This window comes from Parasteatoda tepidariorum, chromosome 4 (assembly GCF_982258835.1).
Source record: "Parasteatoda tepidariorum strain Cologne lab strain chromosome 4, Ptep-v5.0, whole genome shotgun sequence".
NCBI lineage: Eukaryota > Metazoa > Arthropoda > Arachnida > Araneae > Theridiidae > Parasteatoda > Parasteatoda tepidariorum.
In genome coordinates this window covers 93,398,824-93,426,623 of record NC_141758.1, presented here as the reverse complement: position 1 = coordinate 93,426,623, position 27,800 = coordinate 93,398,824, and the positions used below count along the sequence as shown (strand labels likewise).

The 27,800-nt window shown below is 33.3% G+C and overlaps 1 protein-coding gene across 4 annotated transcripts in view; it reads right to left on the bottom strand.

The window, feature by feature from the left end:
- Positions 1–659: 659 nt before the first annotated feature.
- GABA-B-R1 (gamma-aminobutyric acid type B receptor subunit 1) overlaps positions 660–27,800 on the bottom strand; it is a 47,607-nt gene continuing 20,466 nt past the window's right edge. For all 4 annotated transcript variants that reach the window (XM_043051077.3, XM_043051078.3, XM_043051076.3 and 1 more), the window contains exons 4-17: positions 27,698–27,799; positions 27,541–27,606; positions 25,181–25,372; positions 23,442–23,693; positions 20,647–20,710; positions 18,085–18,162; positions 17,788–17,938; positions 14,379–14,511; positions 12,919–13,026; positions 11,367–11,568; positions 8,862–8,989; positions 8,648–8,776; positions 4,427–4,564; positions 660–2,691 (exon numbers count right to left, since the gene is read on the bottom strand). In XM_043051077.3, coding sequence (XP_042907011.2) covers positions 2,428–2,691; positions 4,427–4,564; positions 8,648–8,776; positions 8,862–8,989; positions 11,367–11,568; positions 12,919–13,026; positions 14,379–14,511; positions 17,788–17,938; positions 18,085–18,162; positions 20,647–20,710; positions 23,442–23,693; positions 25,181–25,372; positions 27,541–27,606; positions 27,698–27,799 — 2,007 coding nt within the window. In that variant the 3' untranslated portion in view covers positions 660–2,427. The remainder of the gene's footprint in view (positions 2,692–4,426; positions 4,565–8,647; positions 8,777–8,861; positions 8,990–11,366; positions 11,569–12,918; positions 13,027–14,378; positions 14,512–17,787; positions 17,939–18,084; positions 18,163–20,646; positions 20,711–23,441; positions 23,694–25,180; positions 25,373–27,540; positions 27,607–27,697; position 27,800) is intronic.

The window sequence follows — 27,800 nt, the reverse complement described above, 5'->3', positions numbered from 1 at the left end:
TATTAATCTGCTTCCTCCAATGTGTGTACTTTTTTCTTTAAATTTTTATGAGGATACTAAGAGTGGTTTTTACAGAACACCCTGTATCTCCATATTCATTTCTTCTTATAGATGGAACAATTTAAATAATTGCAAGTTTAAAAGCTGGACAACTTCACATTTGCTGTTGGGCAGAACTGGCGTGAATTTAAAAAAAAATCACTTATTTTCTCATGTTAGTAAAGGAAAAACTAATTCAGATCTGAAATCTTTTTTTTCTCTTCTTTTCATCATGTAGTGCAGTGTTTCCCAAAGTGTGGTACGTGTACCCCCTCGGGTACGGGAACAGTTTAGCGGGGGTACGCGTTCTTAAGCGAAACGTCTTGCAACAAACGAAAATTTCAAAAATTTTTATTTAAAAACAAAGCTAGCCATGAAAATTTACGATTACGTATTTTTCTATTGTCTATTTTTTGCAGAGATAACAGTTAATAATTAGTGGTGTCAACAGCCAGTTGTGATTTTTAACTTTAGTGCAATTTTTTTATAGTAAAAAATACATTCATTATTTTTATCAGTGGTACACAGCATTACGAAAAATTTAGAAAGGGTACACAAAAGTTATAAGTTTGGGAAACACTGATGTAGTGTAACAAGTTGCAACTAACAATTTTCCAAAGTGAGAAAAACAGCAACAAGAATTATTTATTAAGACAAACAATGGACAACAAAAATTTAATAACTGTTCACATAAAAACTATTATAACATTTGCAATTTTTGTACTTAACATTTGTCTGGTTTAATGAATTATAATAGTTTATAATATAATTTAAAACAAACACAAAATAATAATATCACTCACAGCACAGTCATTTTTTTAAATTTAATTTATCTCGACGAATTGAACTTTCAAAACTTGCCTACCTTTTTAATCACTTTGTTAGGAAGTTCAAAAAATTAACGTTTAAGAAAATAAGGATAAAAACTTCAATATACATCAAGTATGCAAAGCTTAACTATCAAAGAAACAACGTCATGAGTTTGTTATGTTTTAACAAGTCAAAATCAATAGGATTTAACAATTATTGAATAAATTTCCAATATTTATTAACCACAATTTGCAGAGTTTCACACGAAAAGTTTGTTTGATAATAACCATACTTCAATTTAGGTTAATGCATTTGAATTAAGAATATAAAATACATGAAATATTTATCTGCTAATTGTAAAATAGCAATATAAAATTTGGCTGTTTTTTCTTCAATTAAAAAAAAGTGAGGCTATATTATGTACACTTAGATATGAGTTTAGCATTTTGATGATATTCTAAATTATAATATTTAGTTTTTTCTCCCACACTAATGGGAATATGGGCGTTGCAGGCATCTAATTTTTGAGAAAGACGAAATTAAAATACCTTAATTTCACACGTTAAGAAAAAATTCTTATGTCTGCTAAATATTTGCAGAAAGATTATTTTTCTCATTCTCGTTATTAACTTTAATGAAGTAAAATCCGAAATTTTATTTATTTTTCTAAATATTGATAGTGTTTTTTTTTTTTTTTATCTTTCTTTTTAGTAAATTCTATATACCCACTGTTCACCCACCAACAACGCCCATAAATAACATAGCTGCCAACTCTACTGAATTTCCCAGTAGACTACTGGATTTTGCCAGTTTCTCCTGGTCTACTGGTTTAATTAAAATTTTCCTGGTTTTTGTACATTTTAGAAAATTCCCCCAAAAAATCCCTTTTGAAATAGAATTTTTTTAAAGGATTATTGCTTTCTTGAATATTTAATTAAGTTAAAAATCAGTTCAAAACGTTTTTTGTTATGAAATGTTTAGTTTATTTTTATTCAGAAATCTCTTTTTAAATTAATTAAAAAAAAAATCTTTTAACTATCTTTGATGAATTAAATTCCTGTTAATATTCGAAATTATGAGAAAACATAACACATCAAGTATGTTTAATGTCAATCATAACTGGAAAATATTGCAGTTTTTCTATTTTGATTATTATAAAAATCCCTATGTGTAATTATTTAGTACATTATGCAACAATTATCTTAAAATTGATATTATTTCGTTAAATCTACAGGATTTTTTCCTATCCATGTTGGCAGCTATGTTTTAGATATCCAAAACTGGCAGTGTCCTTTACATTTGCTTAGTACCTTCCTATTTTATAGTAAAGTTTCAAATTGTTTTCGTAAACTGTAATTATCACAAAAACAAAATACTCGAATCATAATAAATTTTGAAGCATGTTTGGCGCCAAACAAACTTCTCTTTGACTTAAAGACCTTTCAAGTAGTACATTTGTGACTATAAGCCACGTGACTTTCGATGCCAAATAAGCATTATTTGGGTTGATCAGAGATCTAACTGTGACGTAAGATTTATTCCGTAACGCATTCTTCCTCCAGAAATTTCGGATGAATCTTAGAGATAGGACTCGGAGAACTCGAAGTCTGATCTAGATCCTCTGGAGCTGCGAGCCATGGATGTACCCGTGATGAATCCAGAGTCCGAGGTCGGATCAATCATTATGTTGTCCTTGGGGGCCAACATGACGCCATCCGTGTACTGTCCCGGAATCGTGATTCGAACCCTGTCCCCGCATCCGACAGTTGAGGCTACCTGGAGGTTTCTCAAAGCATTCCTCTCCTGCAGAGCCTGTGTCACCAGTCTCATTTGTTCTTCTCGCTGCAAAAATAATTCTCACAGTCAGTTCATTTCATAGTGGTCTACATTCTAAATGGAAAAAAAAAATAACGAATATTACAAAATGCTTCATCAGTGGTAGAGGAAAAAGTATCCAGCACTTTTAAACAGATTAATTTATTCTACTTTTTCCTTTGTTTTTCTATTTAACCAGGGTCCCGTAGTGGACTGATCGTAAAGACATGTTTCCCAGTAAAACACCGAAGTCAGACATCACTGGCTGCGGGTGGGTGACCACTTTGATCAGCCTGCATAGGGACCTAGGCTGCGCGGTATCGGTCCTGGTCAAACTGTTCTGTCGTAAAGTGCCCGACTTTGCACGCCGGTTGTCTGCCTACCAAAGCAGGGGAGCCATCGCCTCTGCAGAGGATCAAAATTGCGATGGCATGTCTTCGGATCATCCTCTGGGATGTTTCCTAGACCGTCTGCAATAACCCATAGTGTAGCTCTAGTGCGACTACCATTTAACCATGACCAAGAGCTTAAAATCTCTTCTGCCGCTACTGTCGATTTTTAGAATTTTTGACGATTGATCGACGTTGCTTAGTTCAAATAGTTTATAGTTTCATATGGTGATATTTTCGATATACTATCTGATCTTCAATATTCGAGAAATTGATCCTTTTAAAGGAGAACGTTTGATGGTCTGGGTTGGTTCTTGTTGAATGGTCGACCATCCCTCCATGCCTTTGAAAGAGACACTTTGACTGCTTTGAGGTGAATTAAATCTTGCAGCCCTGTTTCTCAGGGAAGCAGTGGGTCTTGATTTTATTTCTAATAGATCTTAACGCTCTGCCGCACATTTAGTTAATGATTCTCTGGAAAGTGAAAATAGTTATTAGATGGATTGGCCAAATAGATCCCTCAACCGCTCAGGGATAGGCAATAGTAACTTACAACCCCTTTTTAAAAACCACATATATTGCCGAGCTTTTCACAGGAATTTCTTACTGATTTCAAGTATGAAATCGCGCTGTAAAGACTTAAATAACTGTAAGAGAGGGAAATCAACCTATTTTAGTTCGATTCTGTGAGCACCGCGTCATACCTTGCGACTTTGATGAATGTTATGCACGATCATGTGAATGTGTATAAAAACTGTTATTTGTTATTAGATTTGTATTATATCAATCTCATTGAGGGGCGAGAGCTCTATTCACTGAGCTACCGCCCTGTATATATATTTTTTATAACCGTGGTTGAACAGCCGACCCAAATTTTGTGTTTACGACTTTCGATGTTCAACTCCATAGCCTTGTAATTTTGAACTCAATCCAGAAGGCAACTCCTGGATCAATTATTTGGAGAAATTTGCCTTCGTAGAAGACTTTTCATTTTAACAAACCGGCATTTGCGTTACGGGGAGAGGAGACCCACTAAAACCTCTTACGGTTACCCTGACAGCAAGGGGACTCTAACCCACGATCCGTCCACCACTGAGGATATTTTTACGTCAGCACTATGGTCGGTACGAGCCGTGTGCGGAATTCAAATTCTAGTCATTGTTGGGATTTGAACCCGAATCACCTCATTGGGAGGCAAGTGCTCTATCCCCTGAAACACCACGGCTCAAACCTATATATTGTATATTCTGAACATGCGGTTTGTTCGAAGTGCTAAAGCAAGTGATTGTGAAAAGGGGAATGATGAGGGGGCCCTTGATGATCGCCAACTTACATGCAATATTAGCCCGATATAATTGTGTGGCCTAGGTTACCTCCGATATTTGGCGACGCAATTCCTCGTTTTCGCGCTGAAGTCTTAATTGTCTGTCTTCTTCTTCTCTACTCGTGATGGTGTCTGTAAGAGTTCTGGCATCGATCCTTTCTCTCGGTCGGCGAATTAATTCTGTTACCTAAAGAAAAAGAAACAGTTTTCAATAAAAAATATTTCTTTATTATACATTTATTTTGTGTCACATTATTTTATTTTGTAACCTACGTTGGACAACCGATTCAGATTGAATTTTCGGTAATACCAATGTTTAACTCCATTGCTTTGTAGTTTTGAACTCAAACCAGAAGATAAGAGAACATTTGAAGTAAGCATTGGAACGTACTTCCCTTTGTGGAGGATGTTTGTTTGTTGCTTTAGCTTGTATGTTTTATGTTTTGTTTGCAGGGTGTTTTTGCTGTTTTGCTTAAGGTTTGCTGTTTTTGTATTTTTTTTTCTTCTTCTTCCAATGCCTACCTGGAGAATGACCTAGGTCATACAGATATCTGAAGGGCAGATTTGTTGGCCAATCTTTTAGGGGCACCATATTAGGTGGGCCAACGTTGCTCCCACAGTAAGGACAGATAGTACAGAGAAGGAAAGAACATCCATGCCTTGCCCGGGATCCGAACCCAGAACCTTTTTGATGCAAGGGTAGTTCCCTAACCCCTCTACAGGCGATCGGCCTGCTTTTGTGTGCTGTTTTGTAAAAACGTTTTAATTTTTTAGCGTCTTTCTTTTCAATGAAAAATTTGCCACTATAATAGTGTCTAGGAGGGATTAAAATTGTCTCGAAAAAATTCAACAGAAACTGGCATCTGGATCAAGATGCGGGTGGTGGCAGATATTTGGATTTTTACACCAATGAACCTAGATAGCCTCAGATGTCTTTTGTAGGCTGTAAATTTAAATATTCTCAATATCGGTTGATTTGTGCCGATAAAATATCGGATGTGCCAGACAATGTTATTTAACCGAAAAACTGGTTGACATTCTATTGCACAAATTTGGCGAAGATTCATGTATATTGATTCTATGACAGCCTAAGTTATATTGCCACTGGCTGAAGTACATAAAAACCCTACAAATAAATATTTATCAAAAAATAACGATAATTAAAATTCGCACGAGGTGCTTTTTCGACGGAAAAAAATAAGAATTAAAAAATAGTGATTAGCATACTATTTTTTAATTCTCATTTGCTATATTTAGTCACCCTATTGCTGGTGGTGACCGTTAATTTTGCCCTATAATACAGGGTTGCCACTCCACAGGGAGAATAGGGAAAATACAGAGAATTTAAAAATCATCTAAAATAACAGGAAAATGAATTTTTCTTTACAAACTGGGAGGAAAAAAAACGGAAATTTATTTCTTATTTTTGTCTTCTGAAAAAATGCAGATCTCTCTAAGCACAATCTATGGAAAATGTAAAGATGATAGTGACCTATATTATATCTTTCATTTATTACGGCATTATTTGTTTTATGTTGATCTGTTCCTTACTTCCCTAAGTTTTCCCTAGCAACTAAAACTAGCATCGTTATCCTAATATACCTCACAAGAGCGCAGTAAATGTGCTTCCTCTAAATATATTGCGTATAATATGTTCAGGAAAAACACACGGAATTTTTTCCCCCATATATGAATGGCAACCCTATAATAGCCCCATGATCAAACACTATCTAGTTTTACATTTGTGGGGAGAGTAGCTTTCGACCATGCCAAATTTCATCTATGAAAAGGTACCCCAACATAGATTCGAGTTTGAACTTGAACAGGTGGTTTGACGAAGTACCTGCCCGCGAAGCAGGCATCTCACTTCTTCATCTAAATGGGCCCTAAGGCGACGGTGACTATTGGCTTTAGAAATAGTAGTAATTCCACAGATGATGATCTGTGGTCGTCTTCTTTGGCAGTGTCTCCTCGTCTAAGTCTTGGTTGGTGGGAGGAGGGACTGGATCAGGGAAACTAATTCCGTATCTTTCATGAGTTCCTGAAGTTCTCTCACGATGTGAGTAAATCTGGCTACTGGGTTGGCAGGAGTTCGATGTTGTTGTCTCTTCCTGGGTGCGAGCTTTCTCTTTGGCCTGGCTGGACAACCTGTGAAACAGGCTGGTTGGTCTTTCTTGCAGTTCACGCATGATGGTGGCTCGTTCAGGGGTTTCGTGCATTTGTAGGTGTAATGCGCACCAGCGCATTTCATACACGCCGGCTCATCGGTGCATTTGCTCTGCGTATGGCCGAAGCCTTGACACCTATAGAATTGAATTTCGTGGCGGCCGCCACGAAATCTTTCCACTCTGACTGGTGTGTTCAGCAATCGGTTGATTCTGTAGATTTCCCGGTGTTTAGGATCATCGGGCAGGATAAGCAGGTAGAGTGGGAGGAGCTTGTAGTCTTGGCCACGCCTCTTCCTCATCTGTTCGGTTTTGATTGGCCGTAGCTCTAAGTCTGTGAGTTCTTTTTCGAGATCGGGGATTTCGATGTCTGTGCTAAGACCTCGGACGAGGGCTTTCAAATTTCTACGGGTGGGTTGTAGAACTTCCATCGGCTCGCTTTTTTCTACTGGAGTCTCGATGTCAATCGGGGCAGCAGTACTGATAGGATCTGAAGAATCTTTCACTGTGGGTGTGGAGGCGATCTTTTTCTCCGGGCGGGGGGGTTCGCTATCTGATTCTGGTTCCGTGCATTTTTGTGCCGCCGTGTTGACACTGCACTTCTTTCTTTTCTTCTTCTCTTTACTAGGTTTAGAAGTAGAAGTGGGAGATTCGAGTTAACATGTCTTATATACTAGTGAAGTGTAGTTGTAATTTAGTAGTGGTAGATAAGCTACAGTACTCCCCCCCCCCCAGAATTATATCTGTGACAGAATTCGATGAATGGATACCACTAGTTGAATCATTGCTGTTTTTGTGCGAAGTCGGGGGTGCTGTATTAAGATCACCGTACTATTTGAGTGCTGAATGTGAGAGGTGTATTAACTTTACGGTCGTAGTCGCTCCTGTGTTGCCTTTAGCAGTCGAGTGTATGCAAGCCAGCGTTGTGGGTGATCGAGACGAGACTGAGTAGCAACAGTGCGAGGAGGTGGATAAAGTCGCAGTCACAAGTAGCAAGTCAACTGTTCAACGTGGACCATCCATCGAAGTGGGCGTTACTGTCACGATAGACATGTTCATATCGAGGTGGGCGTTACTGTCCAGGTAGGCGTGTTCACAACGCGTCCGGAGGTCACCAATGTAGGGATAGTAGTTACAGACAGTGTCAACCGTCATCTATGAAAAGGTACCACAACCAGTGCCGTTCCTGGCGGGTATACAGCGAATGCCCCGCACGCAGGCGCCCAATTTAAGGGGCGCCAAATTCAACTATTCGAAAAAAAATCAAATTATAGCAAAGCTGTAAACTTTGATTACAGGAAGAAACAGTAAACTAATATAAGAAGTAACTTCTACACTTTGCTTCTACACTGGAATTTATGACCTACATTGTACGTTAATAGTCTATTTTATTTGATGTCGAAAATAAATTTTTTGTCATATTTTTTCGTTGTTTTATTTTATTACGCCCATTTTCATAATCAAACACTAACACTAAAGTGACTTTAGTCTATAAGGAAACTATTGAGTTTAACCCCTTGGGGACGGGTGATTCAGAAAAGCATTCGTACAAAATCAGAATCAAGTTGCAATTAAATAAAAAACGGTAACTTAAATGTAGTCGTTACTAATTTGACAGACTTACTTTGCTTTTATTTTAATTATTGTTAGTTTAATCATATATATAATCAATGTTAGTTCAAAGTATAACTAAATAGTTTTATTTTGAACAAAGTAATGGTGAGTTAAATAAATCAAAAAATTATAACTCCGCCTACAAATAAACTGCTAAAGAAATACTTTGATTACCAGTTTTATCTTTTTACCCTGATTGATACGGTTTTTTGCTGTCACGTATTTGTGACAGTCGGCGCGAAAGGGTTAAACCTCAAACTAAAAATGATTATGAAAATTGGCCTTATCAAAATTTAAGCATAGTATTTTGGGGCGCACAAAATTATTCTTGCACGCAGGCGTTTGCCACCCCAGGAACGGCACTGACCACAACATAGATTCGAGTTAATATGTCTTATATGCTAGTGAATTGTAGTTGTAATTTAGTAGTGGTAGATACGCTACACATTCTCCTATTACTAGCGATGTATAGAAATGAATGTTTTACGTACCTTAGGGATGAAGATAAGTGCCATAGATAAGAAAGAGCAAACAATTATAGCAAGAGCCACAAATGCAAATGTTGCGTCTGCCTGACTGTTAATCACGAGTGTCACTGGAGCTGTGATAAGACAGAGGACCTGAAACGAACAAGACAAGCCTGTGTGTGTATTCACACATACAACAGAAACAATCAGTATTGCACTGTTAAGGGATTCTAATTACCACAACGTTGTAAATGCTCATTCCAACTAGCCTGGAATCATTTAGGTGTTTGATTTTGACGCTGCGAGTCTCGTATGCCAAGAAAATTCCAAAAATGAGAAGGAGTCCCTTATATCCAAAAATGATCCCTGAAAGAGATTTTTTTTTTTTAATTTTTAGACAATAGTTTTCTAATGTTTATTGAAGTGCCTGTGTTTAATAGAGATTTTTTACGTCAGTCTGCAATTGGCTGTGAGCCAAAATTTGCTGAAAAGAAATGAAACTAATATTTCTTCGTAGTCTTAACCGGTCATTAATCAAAATTATAGATATGTATTATTTTTTCTAGTTTTTAAAATTAATCTTAACAAATCAAAAAGTATCTATCCTACGTAAACATAATTTTTGAAAACCTTAGATTTTGTGAAATAATTAGCTTTTAAAAACTAAGACAGTCGGTACTTTTATCAAGTTGTTTATGCTATTATATGCTAAATATAGGTAATTTTTTCAATAAAGCGCTAGTTTGTTTGCCAAGAAGTTATGTCTTACAGACAGTTTTATGAACGAAATTTATAAAATTTATTTTAAAATTTCAAGCACTGAAACTATAATTTACTCAAAATGGTGTGTTCTTAGGGTAATAAAAAATGAAACATTAGTTAGATATTAAACGAAGGCTCTTTCGTTTAAAGAAATAAAATGCTTTTTTGCAATGATGTTTTTTTCTTGATATTTGCTGTATGTTTGCAATAATTATTAATGACTGTCCGGTCAAATTTAGCCTATCTTTAAACAGTGCCCTCTATGGTAATTGTGAAAATGTCATTATAAAGAAAAGCGACAGTTATTGGTAAATGAAAAGGTGTTGTGATATAATTTTTAAATATTTAAAAAAAAATTACTCCGTTACATTATCTGGGTTTTTAAAAATTTGCCGAAATTGAGAATTATTCATTGATTTTTATCTCGGTGGAAAAGTCTTACTAAATTAGAGATTTTTAAAAACGTTTAATAACTTTTAAAATGTTTAAGTTATTTGTCCGTTCTAATGCTTAGAAAATTCTTTACGACGAAATTGCATAAATAGTTTAAATTTATAGCTTAGCCTTAAGTGTAAGGTATTAAAATGTGGAATTTTCCTGCTTTTTGGCGAAAGAGTTAATATGATTTTGTCCCTAAGTGGGGAAAAAAGAAAAAATTTAGAGGAACTATCTTTGTTATCTTGGCGCGACTTGTCGTGACTCTCTAATTATGTTAGATACAGCGATTCTAGTATAAATAGCTTTGTAATTAAGTTAAAATTTTTTCTGAAATATCGTCTTTTCACTGTTGTTCATTACCTAAACCCAAGGCAACCTTTCTAAAATTTGGCGGACATGGTTTTGAAGCAACAGGGATGTGAGCAATTTTTAATAATCGATGCTTTTCACTAGATCAAAGCATTTCAGGAAAAATTGTTATTTGAAACGTAATTGGGTACTTGCCACTTGAAAAGAGGCTTAGCGCAGTTTTTCAAAACTCTGCCGCCAAGGAAAATAAAAAAGCCATGGTTTGCCTTACACTTAAAGCAATGCTGTGATTTTAAACTATATATATAGTCTTGTAGTAAAGAATTATCTGGGCTTTAGAACAGGCAAATAACTTAAATATTTTAAAAATATTAAACTTTTTTAAAAATCGTCTATTTGGCGACATTTTTCCACCTAGAGAAGAAAATTATCAAAATCACTGCGATATTCTCCAGTTTTTCCTAATTTTTATAACCCCAGGTAATGCAGCATCGGAGTAAGTTTTTAAACATTAAAAAATTAGACCACAAACGCTTTTCATTTTCACAAAATTGTGGCTTTTCTCCATGTTGACGTTTTGCGCCATTTTCAAAATAAACGTAGACAGCGCTGGCTTTAGATAGGCTAAACTTGACCTAACAGTCATGAGTTTTAAAAATAGTATATTATTCGCAACAAAACCTTCATTTCATATTGGCGATCGAAATGGGGTACAGGTGGCGTAGAGCGAGCTGAACTCTCTACCTATGGCAACACTTCGCATGCTTTCACTATCAGCGTGTGGAGAGTCATAGAAGAAGGAAAACATTAGTTCGTGTCTTGATTTTCAAATAGATTAAAATCTCTTAAGTTAGGAAACTATATGGAACTGAAAACTGAAACGTAGTTCTGAAAGAAAGTACGGCAATTTAAAAGAATATTTTTAACAATTGAATACGAAAAATATTAGAGAAAGGGAAAAATATCATTCTATATTTCTATACAATGATATTTTCATTTCAATTTGATATTCTTCCAGATGGTGTATTCGAACATTGCGATCACCTATTACGATAGAGCCTTTGAAAAACAGCCTTCACCATGTGAATTGAACCAATTTATTTGCATACTTCGAAGCGACGTCACGCGTGTGTGACGAACCTGATTGGCTTCTGAATCGATAAATGCCACGATTTACCTACGATGACGTCACTTGCAGGTATCCAATTGGAAAGTGAATATACTGCTTACTTACCAAGCCATATAGCGTTGTTGACTGATTCACAATGTTCAAGTTGTGGTTCAATTTTTATGTCCTCAATGCTTTCAGGGTCCTCCAAGGGGAAAATATCAATCTTTCTCTGCAATGGATCTATCAGTTGCCAGGCTGTAAGTATCAGTACGTCAATGATGACAAGCACACCAATCATAATGTACAATTTCCAACTGTACACGAACTGTAAGAGAACATCGATTAAAATTAACCTTCATAACTGTATCACTTATGTATAATTGGATAGTAAAGGAAGATAATTTTAAGTAATTTATAGTAATAGCATTTCAAATTTAAAAAAAAAAAAATAGACTAATGAAACCTTCACCTTCTAGACTTAACCGACTAAACAAAATGTTCAAAAATAATCAATTTAAACAAAAAAAATATTAGTGGTAGAGCGTTAGAGTTACAAATTAAGTCTGAACTAGTATTTCGTATGGTTGCGATAATAAAATGGGTGCATTGGCGTAACGTAGCATTCTTTCATCAAACTGTAGGTTAGTCTTATATCCAGATAAGTACTTTAGAAGTGTTAAGGGAACATGTTGTTGTATACATGGAAATTATAGTGTTATTCGACAAAAAAGGCACATCTGTAGAATTTGAAATTTTGACTTTATTATGTTAAGGCAAATCATTAATTTCTCCGCTGGTGTAAAATTATTAGAGTAAATTTAAAAAAAAATATTTTCATAAATTAAAACTTCAGTATACTCACTTATTTATTAAATAAAATAGAAGTTTTAAAAACTACCTTTTTTAAGCAGTCTAAAAAGGAGAAAATAATATTTTGTTACACGAGATATATGGGATCCTAAAGATATTTGAGAAATTTAGGTAGTCATAGTAGATAATTATCAAAATGATTCACCCTACCTTTTTCGTTTTAAATCTGAACACAGCCTCCCCCCATTTTTTTTTCCTTTTTAGTTTACCCGAAAAACGTAGTATTTGAATCTTTTATTATATATATATATATATATATTCGTTTTTAATTCATTAGATTGTTAACTTCAAAAAGTGGGGAAAAAAATTTGTGATAAAATTAGAAGAAAAAATTTGCTCACGTCATTCAAAAAATACTTATAAATTTAACTTGTGTTGGCATTAAACACAGACCTTCAATTGAAATTTATAAACATGAAGAAATTGTTTGAACTTTAATTAACAGGCAGTAAATTCTATTTGAATATAAAATAACGATAGATTTTACTTGTTGCGTCGAGACATGATTGAAATTAATATTGTTCTTGGTTTTGGAGGTAAAGTAGAAATTTAAGTGGTCTAGCTAGTCAGAAAAGTGGTAAAAGTTTGATTTCTACACTCCATCTTCACAAAGGTGAAATTGAGTTCATAAAAACGGATTGATAAAAAATACTTTTCATAAAATCTTTCAAACTATGCAATTATTTTCTTTTAATTCTTTCAAAAGTAATTTTTTTTAAAAAAAGAGTGGATCTGTCTGCTTTTTATGTCAGCTCAATTAATAGTTCATATCAAAGTTAATTATTAATATGTATGCAAAATTTACCTTGTGGTCCGATTTTATTTTTGTTGTAAGACGATGCACTCTCCATATCTTTGAAAACATTGCCCCATACGATAGTGTAAAACCAATCGTTAAAAGCCAAGCTCGAATCTAAAATGTAACGAATTATAGTAAATTATATAGCACACATTACAATATGAAGTACAAGATTCATAAAAAAAAACATTACTTATAAAGCATGTTAAGTTTTACAATTTTGTTAAAAAAAATTTTTTTTATAAATCCTGAATCGGAATTCGTAGTCTAGTTGCGAATTAGCTCATTCTTAACACCAGAATAAAATATTTTGGAATTTTTAAGGAATAAGTGTGGAAATGTTTAGTTATATTTGAAAAGTTAAAAGTAGGTTTCTTACATTTTGAAATTAAAACACTTGTTAAAGTTAAATATTCCTTACGACTTTACGAAAAAGCTATCAGTTTTTAATAGCATTTTAAATGCTGGTGATATAGTTGTTTTTTAAAATGACGAAAATTTTCAAATATCAAAAGCTGATTTCGTTATGTAATAATTCTGGCTACATTTAAACTAAAAGAGAAAATAATTTATTTGTTTTTTCTTTTTTTTTACGTGCTTGTAGAAACTGGTTTGATTTTGTTTTGTTGTTAAAATTGTTCTTCTGACAATGACTTCAGTAATCATAAAATATTCCAAAGATCGTACATTCAACGAAATAAATTGCTTACAATAATAATAATAAAATTCAAAATTTAAATTTTGTAATATCACAAAGTTTTAAAAATTCCAAAAACTGCAGGAACAGTTTGAGTTTCACTAATTTATTTTTCCTTAAAAATACACATTTTCAAATAATTATTTAGCAAATATTTAATAGGTTATTAGAATTGACCAGTTTAAAATATTACATAAAATAACTATTATAAGAGTTCGTTGTCTCTACAAAATCACTTAAAGATAAAAAAAGAATCAGGGTTTTTTACTGATTTGTGTAGAATTTTTTCTTCTTTACATACTTTTTTTTGTAGAAATAGCTAATAATTACTAATTATTTTCCGTATAATTATATATTATGAATTATTGTACTAATAAAATTACATTTAAATATTACGATAGTTTACTCATAATTCAGCTAAAAGTTGGCATAAACTTATAGACTTGGCTTTAATTTACATAAAAGCATCAATGGTGACTTAACTATTACTAAGAACAGATACAATTACAAATTAAAGTCATTAAATGAAATCGAATGATGAAACAAGATGATTATTACATTTAAATATTACGATAGTTTACTCATATTTCAGCTAAAAGTTGGCATAAACTTATAGACTTGGCTTTAATTAACATAAAAGCATCAATGGTGACTTAACTATTACTAAGAACAGATACAATTACAAATTAAAGTCATTAAATGAAATCAAATGATGAAACAAGATGATTATTTTTTTCAATGCAGTTTTGAACTATTTTAAAATTTTTACCTGACACAAATTACTGAAGCCTTCTTCGCCAACGAATTGCCCGTCTAATCCCAACAGACAAGCGCAGAGAAGACACAGTATTATTCCTATTAACATAATGTTATTGCACATAGGATGGGAAAGAGCTATGTACCTAAAAGAAATTAATTACACTAAATCCCTTGTTTATTTTGCTGAACTGGGCATTATGAACATGGACGTAATAGCTTAAAGGTGAATTCAGAGGTGGATTAATAATCAATATGCTCAAAATTCTTGCAAATCGTAGGGAGGTCCACTTTCAGTGGATCCCCTCTCACGTCAACGTCCCTGGTAACGAAGTTGCGGATATCCTGGCTAAAAGAGGCTGCTCTGAGATGGCAACTACCGACTATGACCTCACTTATCAAGAGATTTTCTCAGTGACGAAAAATAGAGACCGGCAGGTCTGGCTCTCCCCTCCTGCCCATCCCTGGTTCTGTAGGAAAAAACCAGGATGCGCATTGGATCTTGAGGCTGACAGACAGGCTCAAACGGCCGCCTCAAGACTTATCAGTGGGCACCTAAAATGCATGACCTTTGAATGCGGCTGCAAAGTCTTCCCAACGTGCACCAAGTGCCATCTGATGCCGGCTTCTCCCGACCATATCCTCGACTGCTTGGGGCTCGCTCTTGCGGATATCCGTGATAGCCCACTTCTGGTGCTTGATATTGCTAGAGTTCACGGTCTCTTGGATTTGATCTAGTTGTCGCTAGATCCTGAAGGATTGGACACAACAACAGAGGTGGATTAATACATTCTGCAACTCCTGTTTGCAAAGACAGCGGAAGTATCATAAAAAGAAGGGGAGCTCTCCTCTAGTCCATATATCTATATATATATATATATATATATATATATATATATATATATATATTGGATCCGGCTTGTACCGGGTTAGAGCCCCCTTGCCGCCAGGCTAACCGTGGGAGGTTTTCGTGGTTACCCACTCAATGTAAGCCAAATTCTGATTAGTTCCTTTGAAAACTCCTCCCCGAAGGCAAATTTCTCCCAATACTTGATCCAGGAGTTCCCTTGTCTTTTGGATTGGGTTCAAAATTACACGGCTACGGCGTTGAACGTTAGTAGTTATAAACCCAAAAATTTGGTCGGTTGTTCAACGATGGTTATAATTTAAAATAAAATGTTTTGTTAACTTTTCACTAAGCAAAATCAACAAATAAAAATGAACCTCGTGTGATTTAAAATACTTTTTTAATTTACATAAAACTAATTTTAAGCTCAACTATCTTAAAATAATTATGGATCTCAGTTTTATCTAAACCATACGAAAAACATCTACTTTTATTCTAGCGTCTAGACACCAGCGGTTCCCAAATAGTGTTCCTCGGATCCCTTGGGCTTTCGAGCCTTAGGACTTGTTTGTGATATGCAAAACACAGATATTCCAAAACCTATAATGAAAACCCTTCAGGAACATCACTCCTGTTAAGTAACAGGAATTGTCGAGTTGGTAAACCACACACGATTCCAAAAAGATTTATTAAATGATGTATGACAGGAATAGTTGGGTGCGAACTCAAAGAAACTGGAAAGAAAGGTGTTTCTATATTGTTAAACTAGCCGCCTAAGGCGGCCAGCTGTCCGCCACGCTGAAGGTTTTCACAAATAAAGTTTTTTTAAAACATAGCAGGAAATCTGAAGATTAGTGGACAATTAAAGTGTTCCTGTCCAGCAATTTTGTCTTCATATCCAGTTCTGCTGCAGATGTGTTATAGCTCTTGAGGATGTTTGAAATTATATAGCTACAACGCTTAAGAAAAAAAAAACTAAAATGCTAAATACATGAAAAGAACACGAAAACGAATAAATTTTTTATGGTATCAATTTCTATTTCTATATAATTTTTTATGGTATCAAATTCTATTTTTATATCTGTTACGTCAAGCACTCAGGTATTATAATTTGATCTAGTTGTGCTTGTATAATTTTGATCTAGTTGCGCTTTCTACGTCATTTTGTTAACATCATTTGGTTTGTTATTTCTAAGTTAACTTTCAAAAAATTGGCTGGCATCAGCATTTTTATTCTTTAAGTTGTTTATTTTTTCTTTTGGAATTTGTTCCTTTTTAGCGAAATGTTTTTCAACCTAATCGAATTCTTTGCCGACTGTTCTCTGTATATATAAAGAAAATAAAGTAAATATTTTTAAAGTGTTGTGAAAAGAATTTTTAGTTGTACAAAGTACTACAATATCGCTATAAAAATTATCGTCTTCGCTTAAGAAAAAAAAATAGAGCGTGAAAAGAAGAAGAAAAACTTATTGTAACAATTATGAACAGCGACAAATATATCAAAGCGAAGCGTTCTATTTACGTATCGAATATGTTGCCACATTTTTAATACAAAAGTTAAACTTTCTTCACTTTAATAAATGTAAACTAATGCGAACTTTACAATTAAATTATTAATTCCTTCGTATATTATTGGTTTAAGTTGTCGAAAATTAATATTTAAATTGTGAGGTTCGCATTAGCATACATTTATAAGAGTGGGGAAAAGTATATGCATTTTTTAATAGTTTTTTGAATATGGCTCTTTGAAGACGAAAAAGCAGACGAAAAGCATGGACTTACAAAATGACTGATAACTAAATAACTAATCAAAATTTTTGAAAAAGAAAAAAAATACTTCTTCATAATGTCAAAACACAATTATGGGCCGAGTTTCGTGCCCGGGCGAGACTTCTGGGGCGATATATTGTGATTACAGACACACACACACACAGCCGCGTTTATTATTATGTATAGATAACTGATTTATAGATCCGTGATTCATATTAAACTATATTACTCGAAGATGGCTCGTGGAATTGGTTTTTTTGACCAATAGTTTCGATAATCTCAAGCTGGAGCTCTGCCAAAAGGAGGAAGATCATTTAGGGCTCCGATATTTGTTTGTATAGTATTGTTCGATACTAATTGAATTGATTTCTATACTGGTCGGTTTGATAACAAATGAATAAAAAACTATCGGACTGTATTTCAATTTTATTTTCATCAGTGATACGAGGGGGCCTCCCTGCCCGAGCGGTATCGCCCAACAAACGCTGTGCAAAGCATGGAGGTAGCGGGTTCGAATCCCTCCGTAACCCTGAATGTATTCTTCGTTATGTCCTTCTCTGAATTGTTCGATCTGTCTTTCTCCTTGACAAAGGTTTACAAGCCTAAATTGAGCACACAAACCTGCGAATGTACGTCATATCAATTTAAGTGCTACGAGCACGCTCAAGCTATTTGATCAACAACAAATTTTCAATTGATTTTCAAAAAACGATGGCAAGGATGCTAAGACAAAGGATGCCAAATTGGCTTGATATTTCTAACATATGGAGATAGTTTTTAAACCAAGGGTTTTGTGATTGCTTACCTGGAGTGCCGGAAGAGGGTGTTGAAAATTAGAAGAACGATTGCCCATAGAATCCCTATACTGGAAATAGTGGTCATGCTGATGAAAAGACTGAAATTAATGGTTCGCAAAACTTTTTTGATGATGGTGCGATCGGGCGGTGGTTTCCCATCTAAACACAAATAAATCGATAGTTCTTTAATTGAACATTTTAATAAGAAAATATTGTATTTTTCGTTCAAATTACTTAAAAGATCATTTTAATACTCTTTATAGCAAATAGGTTTTTAAAAAGAATAGAGATATTTTGAATATTACCTGCCCATTTTTCTTTATTAAACCAAGTTAAATTGTCCGTTTGAGTATCGTAATAGCCTAGTAAAGAGTAATTGCCATCTAAAAATACACAGAGAAAACGTATTTTGTTAGAAATAGAAATGAATAAACAATAAGATTTTATAATTATAAGAAATAGAACAGTCGGCAAAAAAAAATTGCATTAAAATACATTACATTAACAAACATGGTGTAATTTTGTCAGCGAGTGTATAGTACAGGGGTTTCCAACTTACATGAGGCCGGGGGCCACAATTAAAAACACAAATCAAATTGCGGGCCGCAATTTTATCAAAATTTTATGTAGGACTCTTTCAAGTTTGAAAGAACATTAAATATTACTGTCAGATTTTCACTAAGTTGTACAAAACAAAAGTATTGAATTACAAATTAAAGTAAGAAGTAAATTTAAAAAAATATTTATTGCATATTAAAAAATTCGGGCTACAATAACTTTAATGTATTAAACAATAATGTGCAAAAGATATCTAATTGTTAAGATATAAGATTTTAAAAAGGTTGGTATTAAAACTTACATAGTAGCACACAAAATGTTCAATGACAAAATTGAGGTTTGTCTGCGACAACCATCAGAGAATAGATATTTACATTTAAAACTTACAAATGTAAGTGTTAATATTTTCGTCTAAAATGAGTGGTTTCAAAAAATTAAATCGGAGAATTTCTTCGAGAACATTTCTGATACACACATGCTAAATTATATTCACAAAATATTAAAAAAAAAAATGAAATGAAAGAGAGCAACATACACGATTATTTTTGTATTTGAATGAATATATTCTTGGATGCAAAAACTGAGAAATAATATTTTTGCAAAGTTGGTATGTTAAATTTCACAGAAACGAAGAAATTAGGTTTTTATTAGCGAGAAAAGTATTTTAAAACCATATAGATTTTTTACGAAAATTGTTCGAAAAAATATTTTAGTTCGCGGGCCACAAAAAAAGGCATCGCGGGCCGGATGCGGCCCCCGGGCCGCCAGTTGGAATTCACTGGTATAGTAGGATTACTATAGGGGAAAATTATGTACTAAAAACTGTTATAATGATCATGACTGAGTTTCCGTAGGTATCGTATGCTTTTTTCATAGAGACGGGATCCTCAATGTAAAAAACTGAAAAAGGAATTGGAATGATATTTTTTTTAAAAAAATGAATAGCGGTAACGATAGACGGAGATGAAGAGAGCAAGAAGTAGCATATTGTTTTCTTTTTTACCTAGTTTCTGTTAGAGCGAGGAAAAAATTTATAAAATACGTTTTTTTTTTCATCTCTGCCTAGCACCGTAGTTCTTCGATCTAAAAGTATCGATCATGTCCCGTTTTTAAGTTTGTTTTTTTTTTTTTTGTTTTTTTTTTTTTTTTTACTGTTAAGGGTCACGTTTGGTTATTGTATCTGTAACCGCAACTATGAGAGCCGTGTAATTGTTTCAATAAATATTTTCGATTTTTATCTTATAAGACATTTATGGGAAGTTTATTCTGTTCTCTCGAATAGTATGCTTGCTAGGTAGGACATTTGTTTGCAAAGTAATATTCTAATCATACATCTATTTTATTACCATCACACATATTATATTATAATCACACATAATTTTATTATCTACACATTGACATGCAGCTTAGATGCACATTTAGGTTCAATGAAATAAAAACTGGAATGCTGCAAGTTTTTTTTTTTTTTCAGTTTGTAAAATTTAACTTCACCTACATAAAAAAGTAATTAAATCGAAATTAAAAAAGAAAATATTAAAATGTTCATTTTTAAAAGAAGGAGAAAGCAAAGCTTTTAGAAATCAATTTAGTAATTTTTTACTTTGGCAAGGTATGTTTATGGCTAACTTCACATCCAAACTTAAAATCAATCAATTTGATTCGAATTTCAAAATTTCCCATGTAATAAATGTTGCCAACAAAAAATCGCTTTCTTTTGAACCAAGGTGCCAGATTCTTAAAAATAGAAAAGACATTTTTTTGTCAGAAGGAAAATAAATTTGGCTGGTTGCCTTTCACATGTTTGCTGTATAAACATAAGCGCCTACGATTGTAAGAAGGAAATTAGGGGAAATGATGTACGATTTTATTTTTTTCCGTATAAATACCAGAAATAAATTAAAATGCCTACCATTGGATCCTTTTTTGTTTATTACTTACTTAATCAATCGTAACAGCAGACTTCTCGTCTCGTTACAGGGAGTTTGACGAAATTGTTTTAAAATTTCGATTTCTACTGTTGAATTTACGTAGTTTACTGTGATATAAAAATTTTTATTTTATTTCTCCTTGTAATTCAATTTTATTTTGGTTATTTTAGATTAGATTGGTTTTTTTTTTTAAAAATTAAAATTAGTTTTGATTTTTTTTATAATTGCGAATCGGATCGTGGTCGGTAAATGATTCAATTCACAATTATATTATAATGAGAAAACTTTAGATCCTCTTTCTTTTGCGTTGATAGTTTTCGGATTGATAACTAATACCACTTCGCCTATAACAGTAATAAGAATTTTCATGTCAGGAATTACCTATCATCTGCTCCACTTGAGTCCAGGCGATTCGGTCTCCTTTCGAAGAAAAGGCAACTTGTCCCTGAAATCGAACATTTTTTTTTTAAAAAAGTAATTCAATTATCATTATTTATTCTGTTATAATTGAGAAACTTAGAGGCAGAAAATTCTATGGAATATTTTTAAAAAAAATCGAGATCTTTCAGGGGGAATTTTATTTTAATCTTTTTAACTTATTTAACCCGCTGCCGGTTCTGCACGTAAAAGTCATATTTTAACCTGTAGTCTTCTCCATAGCTAAACCATTTTTAGATAGGGAAAAAGTGAATTGGGGAGAAACATTCTCCCAATTTTGCCCATTTTCTAAACCGCTAGTGAATTAACTATACAACAGCAAAAAGTCTTTAAAAAACTTAGGTCTTATTAGCTGACGGTACTAAATGATAACACTGGGAAACAAATTTTTTATACAATATTTATACAAACACTTAATTTTGCTTAATTTGGGTGTAGGGACTTCAAATCTGAAATTAGTTTTGCTCCTAAAGCGTTAGAGTTCTATAAAATTTTAGTTTATGTTTTGTTGAAATGTACAAGTTAAAAAACGTTTCATATAATAGGGGGTAAGTGTTTTGATAATACTTCTAGGGTCGCATTATCAATATTAAAATAGCATAAGAATTCATGCCGTCGTACGCTGCTTGGGGCGCTTTCTTATTGTGGCCAGATTCAGAAGCACACGAAGAAATAGTTCATAATAGGAAGGGGCTCCTTCCAGATTATGATGACAATTGTAGGCATAGGTTCCAATGCAATTTTACCTAACTCCCTTAGAAGTTTGTTGCAACATTTACTTGACCCCCTGTTATATACAACGTTTTAACAACTCTTAATAAGAATTCAATTTTTTTTTTTTTTTTTTTTTTTTTTGGAATACACTTGTTACGATATAAAATTCATTTGCAATTCAATATCTAAAATTTAAAAGAAATAAATAAAAACTAAGAAAGTTTCATAATTAGGCTATAGCTTGAAAAAATATACAGTGGTGGCCAAAAGTGTGGACATTGTTTGAAAGTTTCATGTTTTTGAACTTTGCGTGCTTGTAAGATATATTAACTTTCAGTTAAATACAAACGTTTAAATATCAAATTGAAGGTAATTTAATGTAGAATTTAATAACAAAAACAGAATTAAAATATCTGTATTACAAAAAAAAAGTTTTGCTCATTTTAGTAGAACAAACAAACGCAAATCGTTTTGAATAAGGACGTGTTTTGTAATAAAAGCGTCCTAGCCAATCACAAACACTGTTCTTAGGACCAATCAAATGTCTGTAAATATAGTTTAGGTTATTTGGATGGTAAAAGAGTTACTGTTGTGGAAATAGTTTGCGGAATGATGCATAATAGTACAATTAAATAGAGTATTGCTGTTTTTGAATATTTAAAGTCCTTTTTTTAATTAAACTAATTTTAAACAATGTCATCAACAAGAAGAACTAATGGGACATTTACAAAAAGAAGCCGAATTGTCATATTGAGAGAAAATGGCCTCTCTTATGCTGAAATTGCAAGACAAGTTGGTGCTTCAGTGACTTGTTCTGGTGTACGAAAGTTCTGTTTACGTTATGAAAAAAACGAAATCAGTGGGAAATAAAGCCAAATCAGGCTGAAAAAAATTAACAACTGCTACTGCCGATAGAAAAATGAAACGGCTATGCCTTCAAGATAGAAAAATTTCATCAGATGCCATTAGATGTGAAATGAATACAGCAGGTATTGCAGTAAGTTCAAGAACAATAAGAAGAAGGTTTTCAGGATTTGGACTACAAGCTAGAATTCAAAAGAGAAACCATATTTAAATCAAAAGCAACGCGAAAAACGAGTTAAGTGGGTAAAAGAACACATTAAATGGTCAGAAAATCAATGGAAGCAAGTAATCTGGAGCGATGAGAGTAAAATATCGCTCTTTGGTAGTGATGGTAGAAAATACGTGAGACGTAGAGTAGGTGAAGCACTTCATCCTGATTGCGTTGAAGCAACTACAAAAAACAAAACAAATGTCATGATTTGGGCATGTATGTCAGCAGATGGTGTGGGCCAAATTCAAGTGATTGATGGCATCCTGAATGCCAGAAATTACATCGAAACTGTCCTGAAACCAAAATTGATACCTTCCATCAGGGATCTCTTCCCCAACAGCTCACCATTTATTTTTCAGCAGGATTCAGCTCCATGCCACACAGCAAAAGTATGCAAAGCATGGTTTCAAAATAAAGGCATAGATATATTACTTTGGCCAGGAAACAGCTCTGATCTCAATCCAATTGAAAATTCGTGGCGACACTTGAAAATTCTTGTACGAAAAAAATGTCCATCCAATAAAAGGCAACTTATTGAAGCTATAATTGATTTTTGGCACCATGTGATTACGAAAGATGAACTCCAAACACTCGTTCACTCGATGAAAAGACGCTGTGAAGCTGTCTTAAAAAATAAGGTTATCCTACTAAGTATTGATTGTGTAAGTATCACTTTAAGAAAATGCAAATCTAAGATAGATCTTACTATTAGTTGCATAACTGGTTTTGTAATACAGATATTGTAATACTGTATTTATTATTAAATTCTACATTAAATTACCTTCAATTTGATATATAAACGTTTGTATTTAAGGGAAAATTAATACATTCTACAAGCACATAAAGTTGAAAAATATGAAACTTTCAAAAAATGTCCACACTTTTGGCCACCACTGTATACATAATTCAACTATTTTATGACGTACCGATATTTGTTTTAAAAACTTACCGATACACCAAGGAACTGCGTACTGTTCATAGCAGAATAGATTTGATGAGCTATGTATTGGTTGTCGTATGTGAAATCTTCGATAGATCTATTGGTGCCTTCCAACTCTCTGATAGTTTTGTCCAGTGCCAAGGCAATCGCCCACACAGCATCATATGCAAGGGGTGCCTCTTGATAGCCCACTGGACGCCTCTCAATGTATCCGAATTTCTTTAGTTCTTCTTCGTATCGTTCCAGAAACTCAGCCGATGTCTGAAATATAAAAATAAGGCACTTATAAAAATGAAAATATAAATTTGAAAACGCCACAAAAAAAAAATATGAAGAAAAAAAAAACAATTTACAAACATAAAATCGAAATACAGAAAAAGACACTCGCGAAATTAAAAACTAAATTTTAAAAATTAAGCACCTCTTATATTTTACTTTGAAGTATTGCAGTGTTTCTACCACTACAAAAATACAATTCCAATTCACTAGTATCTAACACGTTACCTCGATTCTATGTCGGGGTACCTTTAGATAGATGAAGGTTGGCATTGTCGGTGAGACTCTCCCCACATTGGTGACCCGGACGTGATATGAACACGCCTACCTTGACAGAAACTCCCACCTCAATTTGAACACGCCTACTTCGATGGATGGTTCCCAATAAACAGCTGACTTGCAACTTGTGACAATGTTCACCTCGCGCTGTTGCTTAACAGTCTCAATCACATACAACACACTACGTATACACTCGAATGCTAATCGCAACACAGGAGCGACCACGACCGTGAACTTAATACAGCTCTCGCGATCAACACTCAAAAGTACGGTGATCTTAATACAGCTCCCCCGGCTTCTCATAAGACAGCAATGAATAAACTAGCGGTATCCATTCATCGAATTCTATCACAGTTGTAATTCAGGTAGGGGAATATTGTAGTGTGTCTACCACTACAAAAATACAATTTCAACTCACTAGTATATAAGACATGTTAACTCGTTGCTATGTCGGGGTTTAGATCGATGAAACATGATATTGTTTATGTGAATCTCCATGTATTTTTCGAGGAAGTCGATTTATCCAAGGCGAGGTCTATCTCTCCGTCTAGTTCCTGTAGTCTCAGCTGAAAATAGTTGTCGGCAGTTTCTGTATTGTAACCATATATTCGGTCATTTTATCCCTAGTATTTCAAGACATAAGGGTCTTAAAAGATTTTAAGCTTGTTCTCAAAAATTGCAAAGCCTCATTTCTAGAGGTAAATGCTTATATAGATATAGTTAGTTGCAAAAAATTCTTGAATTTTATTTTCTATTTTTTGCTTAATATGTTTTATTTTGTACATTTTTTACTTAATATGTTCTATTTTCTTTGTTTAAAATTTTTGGGTGCTCCTCTCACTATATTTTCGAAAGCAATCCTTTTTGTAGATATAATCGTGTGAGTCGATGACAAGATCGTTTCATAATTTTGTTTTCCGTCTTTTAAATAAAACTTTTTTAAAAGTATTTTTTTGTAATAATTTTTTTCCTCCCCTTTTCATTAATCTTTATTATAAATTTTCACGTGTTTTCTCTATATTTTTAACTTATTTTATGAGTTCTATATACTTGTTTTTATCTTTTTTCGCTTTATTGCATATATAAACTTAATTAAACTGTTACGAGTTCTAAAAATATATGACAAGAGTTGCACTTAAATAATATTTTGTACGAAAGAGTTGTGATATTTCAATAAAGTAATGTTTGTTTACCATGCCTGATCTGGTTGGTTCTGAGCCCTGATTGAGCATGAGTGCTTCAGTTGTTAGATGTCCTTCAACTGCCTCCTTCATCTGTTGTACAGTACAATTGTGAGCTTTATCAGTGACAGCGTACCAATCATCTTCATACCAACCAATGAGGAACCATACATATTGTTTACCGTACACGTTCTGCTTGTAAGCCTGTAAAGATACGAAGAAGTCAAAAACAATATTTCAAGGAAAAAACTTTAATCAAAGTTATTAGCTGCGAACCACAATTTTGGCGGTTTTACTTTCACATTACTATTTAATTTGCAGACTGATTATAAAATAATTTTACTAACATATGACCTCTCACTCAGCGAGAGAACGGAATAAAGAAAATAAGTTACTGTCAGACCTCTATTTAACGAAGTCGCTAAATCCCGATAATAATATATGGAAAATTCGTTAAATTGAAAATCACCTTTCGAAATACTTAAACAACACAAAACAGGTTTAAAATTCGTAAACACTAGAGATAATTAAAATAGCAATTGCTACTCCTTTATCTTGTAAACTAGTATCTACTATTCATTTTAAAAATCTTAATCATAAAAAAAATCTGCATGGGAAGCAAGAATAGAGCAAAACATTATTCAGTACATGCTATATACATTTTCAACTAAAAAAAGCTAAATTTATGTTTAAAATTATAGCTGCTTTTATTATAAAAGTAATTTTAAACATACATTATCACATGCGTTCTTAAGTTTAATTACCACTGACAAAATCTGTTAATTTTGTCTGAGTTTATCGTTTGAAATGCAATTAAAGAGGGAAAGGGATTTTACTGCCTTCTCTAAAAGTTAAGTGGCCATGAAAAAAACATTTCCTCCATAAAATGAGTTAACAAGCTTAAAATTTTTTTGAATTATTTTGGGGAACAGGAAAAGTGGATCTCAAAGAAAAGTTCGTAAAGCAGAAAATTCATTTCGAAATTTGGAAGTTATTTTACGATGAAATTTCCAAAAAGCTCTTGGTTCCTCGAAAAAAATCGCAAAATAGAGAAATTCGCAAACTGGAAGTTAGTTAAATAGATGTCCGACTGTAAGTGTAAGGGTCTACTTATGAACAGTGTTAAAAGAGATAATCCAGCTTTTATAGTTCAGGTTACAGAGAAAGAATTTTGAAATTTTCAAATGGAAACACTTTTTCTCGTTGAAGCGTCATACTCACAGTAAAAAAAATATATATATATAAAGTAGATCGGAACGATATCTTTAGAACAATTTAAACGCTAGACTTGGATGACGAGAGCTGGATACATTCCCGATGTGGTCAGAACGTGTTCAGTGGAAAATTTATAAAATACACTTTTCGTCATCTTTGCCTAGAGTCGTCGTTTTTTAATTTAAAACTAGCATTCCAAAGCCATTTTTAAGTTGGTTTTTTTTAATGTGAAGATCTACGTTTCGATGAGAACACAGTAGGTGTTGCTTTTTGAAAAATTCAAAATTTTGTCACTGTAACAGTAACCGTGAAAGCTGGATAAGCATTTTACCTCTATTATAAAACATACCTTTATGCAAAATTTTATTCTGTTCTTTAAAACGGTATTCAAAGTAATTTTATAATCACTCAGTGTACATTTCATGGTCTATTTGAAAAATCCTGCTCTTTGTTATGCCCCAAACTAATTAGGAAAGTCCGCAATATTTTATAATCAGCTTAACAATTTGTTTGCTTTTTACAATCAGCCTATATGCCTTTACTCTAAAGAAATATGTGAAAAATCGTTCAATCAGACTGAATTTGCTCAGACTTATCGGTATATACCTTTAATGAGGTTATTTATAATAATAAGCCTTCATTACTCTAAGTTCATAACAAACTGTCTAAAATAAATAAAGCTAATTAAAAAATAAATGATAGATCTTCTAATTAACGTAAAGGGTCTGTGGGATAAGCCTTTAAAAAACTATTCTTTTAAAGTAATATCCTTTTGAGGTTATACACTTTAAGATCTGACTCACTAAAGCCAATGAGCCTTAAAACAAAGTTAAAGAGCCTAAGAAAATACTGGAAAATTTTCCAATCTGCTCAGTGAATCGCAAAATAACAGCGGCTGTTTGCAAAGAACTGGATTATCGAATTAGCCTACAACATATATATCGATATACGTTGTATACTTTTGGTACACTTTTCGAACACTTTCAATAAACTCTAAACAACAAACTAAAGACAACACTCTAAAATTTTATATACTGTTTATTCTTCCTTTTTTAGGGGAAAAAATTTCTAAGTGGGGTCAGTTTTTTCCCTTAAAAATATTTCCTTAGATCTCTAACAGGGAAATATGTCTGTGATATTACGAGAGCCATATTTACCTCACATATAACTTTTCTCGCAGCGGCTCCATAAAACATTCCAACTATGATTCTGGCATCTTGTCTCTACATAGATAAACAATTTAAAACAGTAAGCCATATAGTTATGACGAGCAACAAATACTAAAATAGAAGACAAATTTTTGTCTTGTCTTACCACTAAATTCCTGACAGCATCGGTAGGATCTGTAATGAAACTTTGTCGTGTGGCTACTTCAATTCCAGCTTCTTTACATCGAATCTCTAAATCTTCTCCTGTC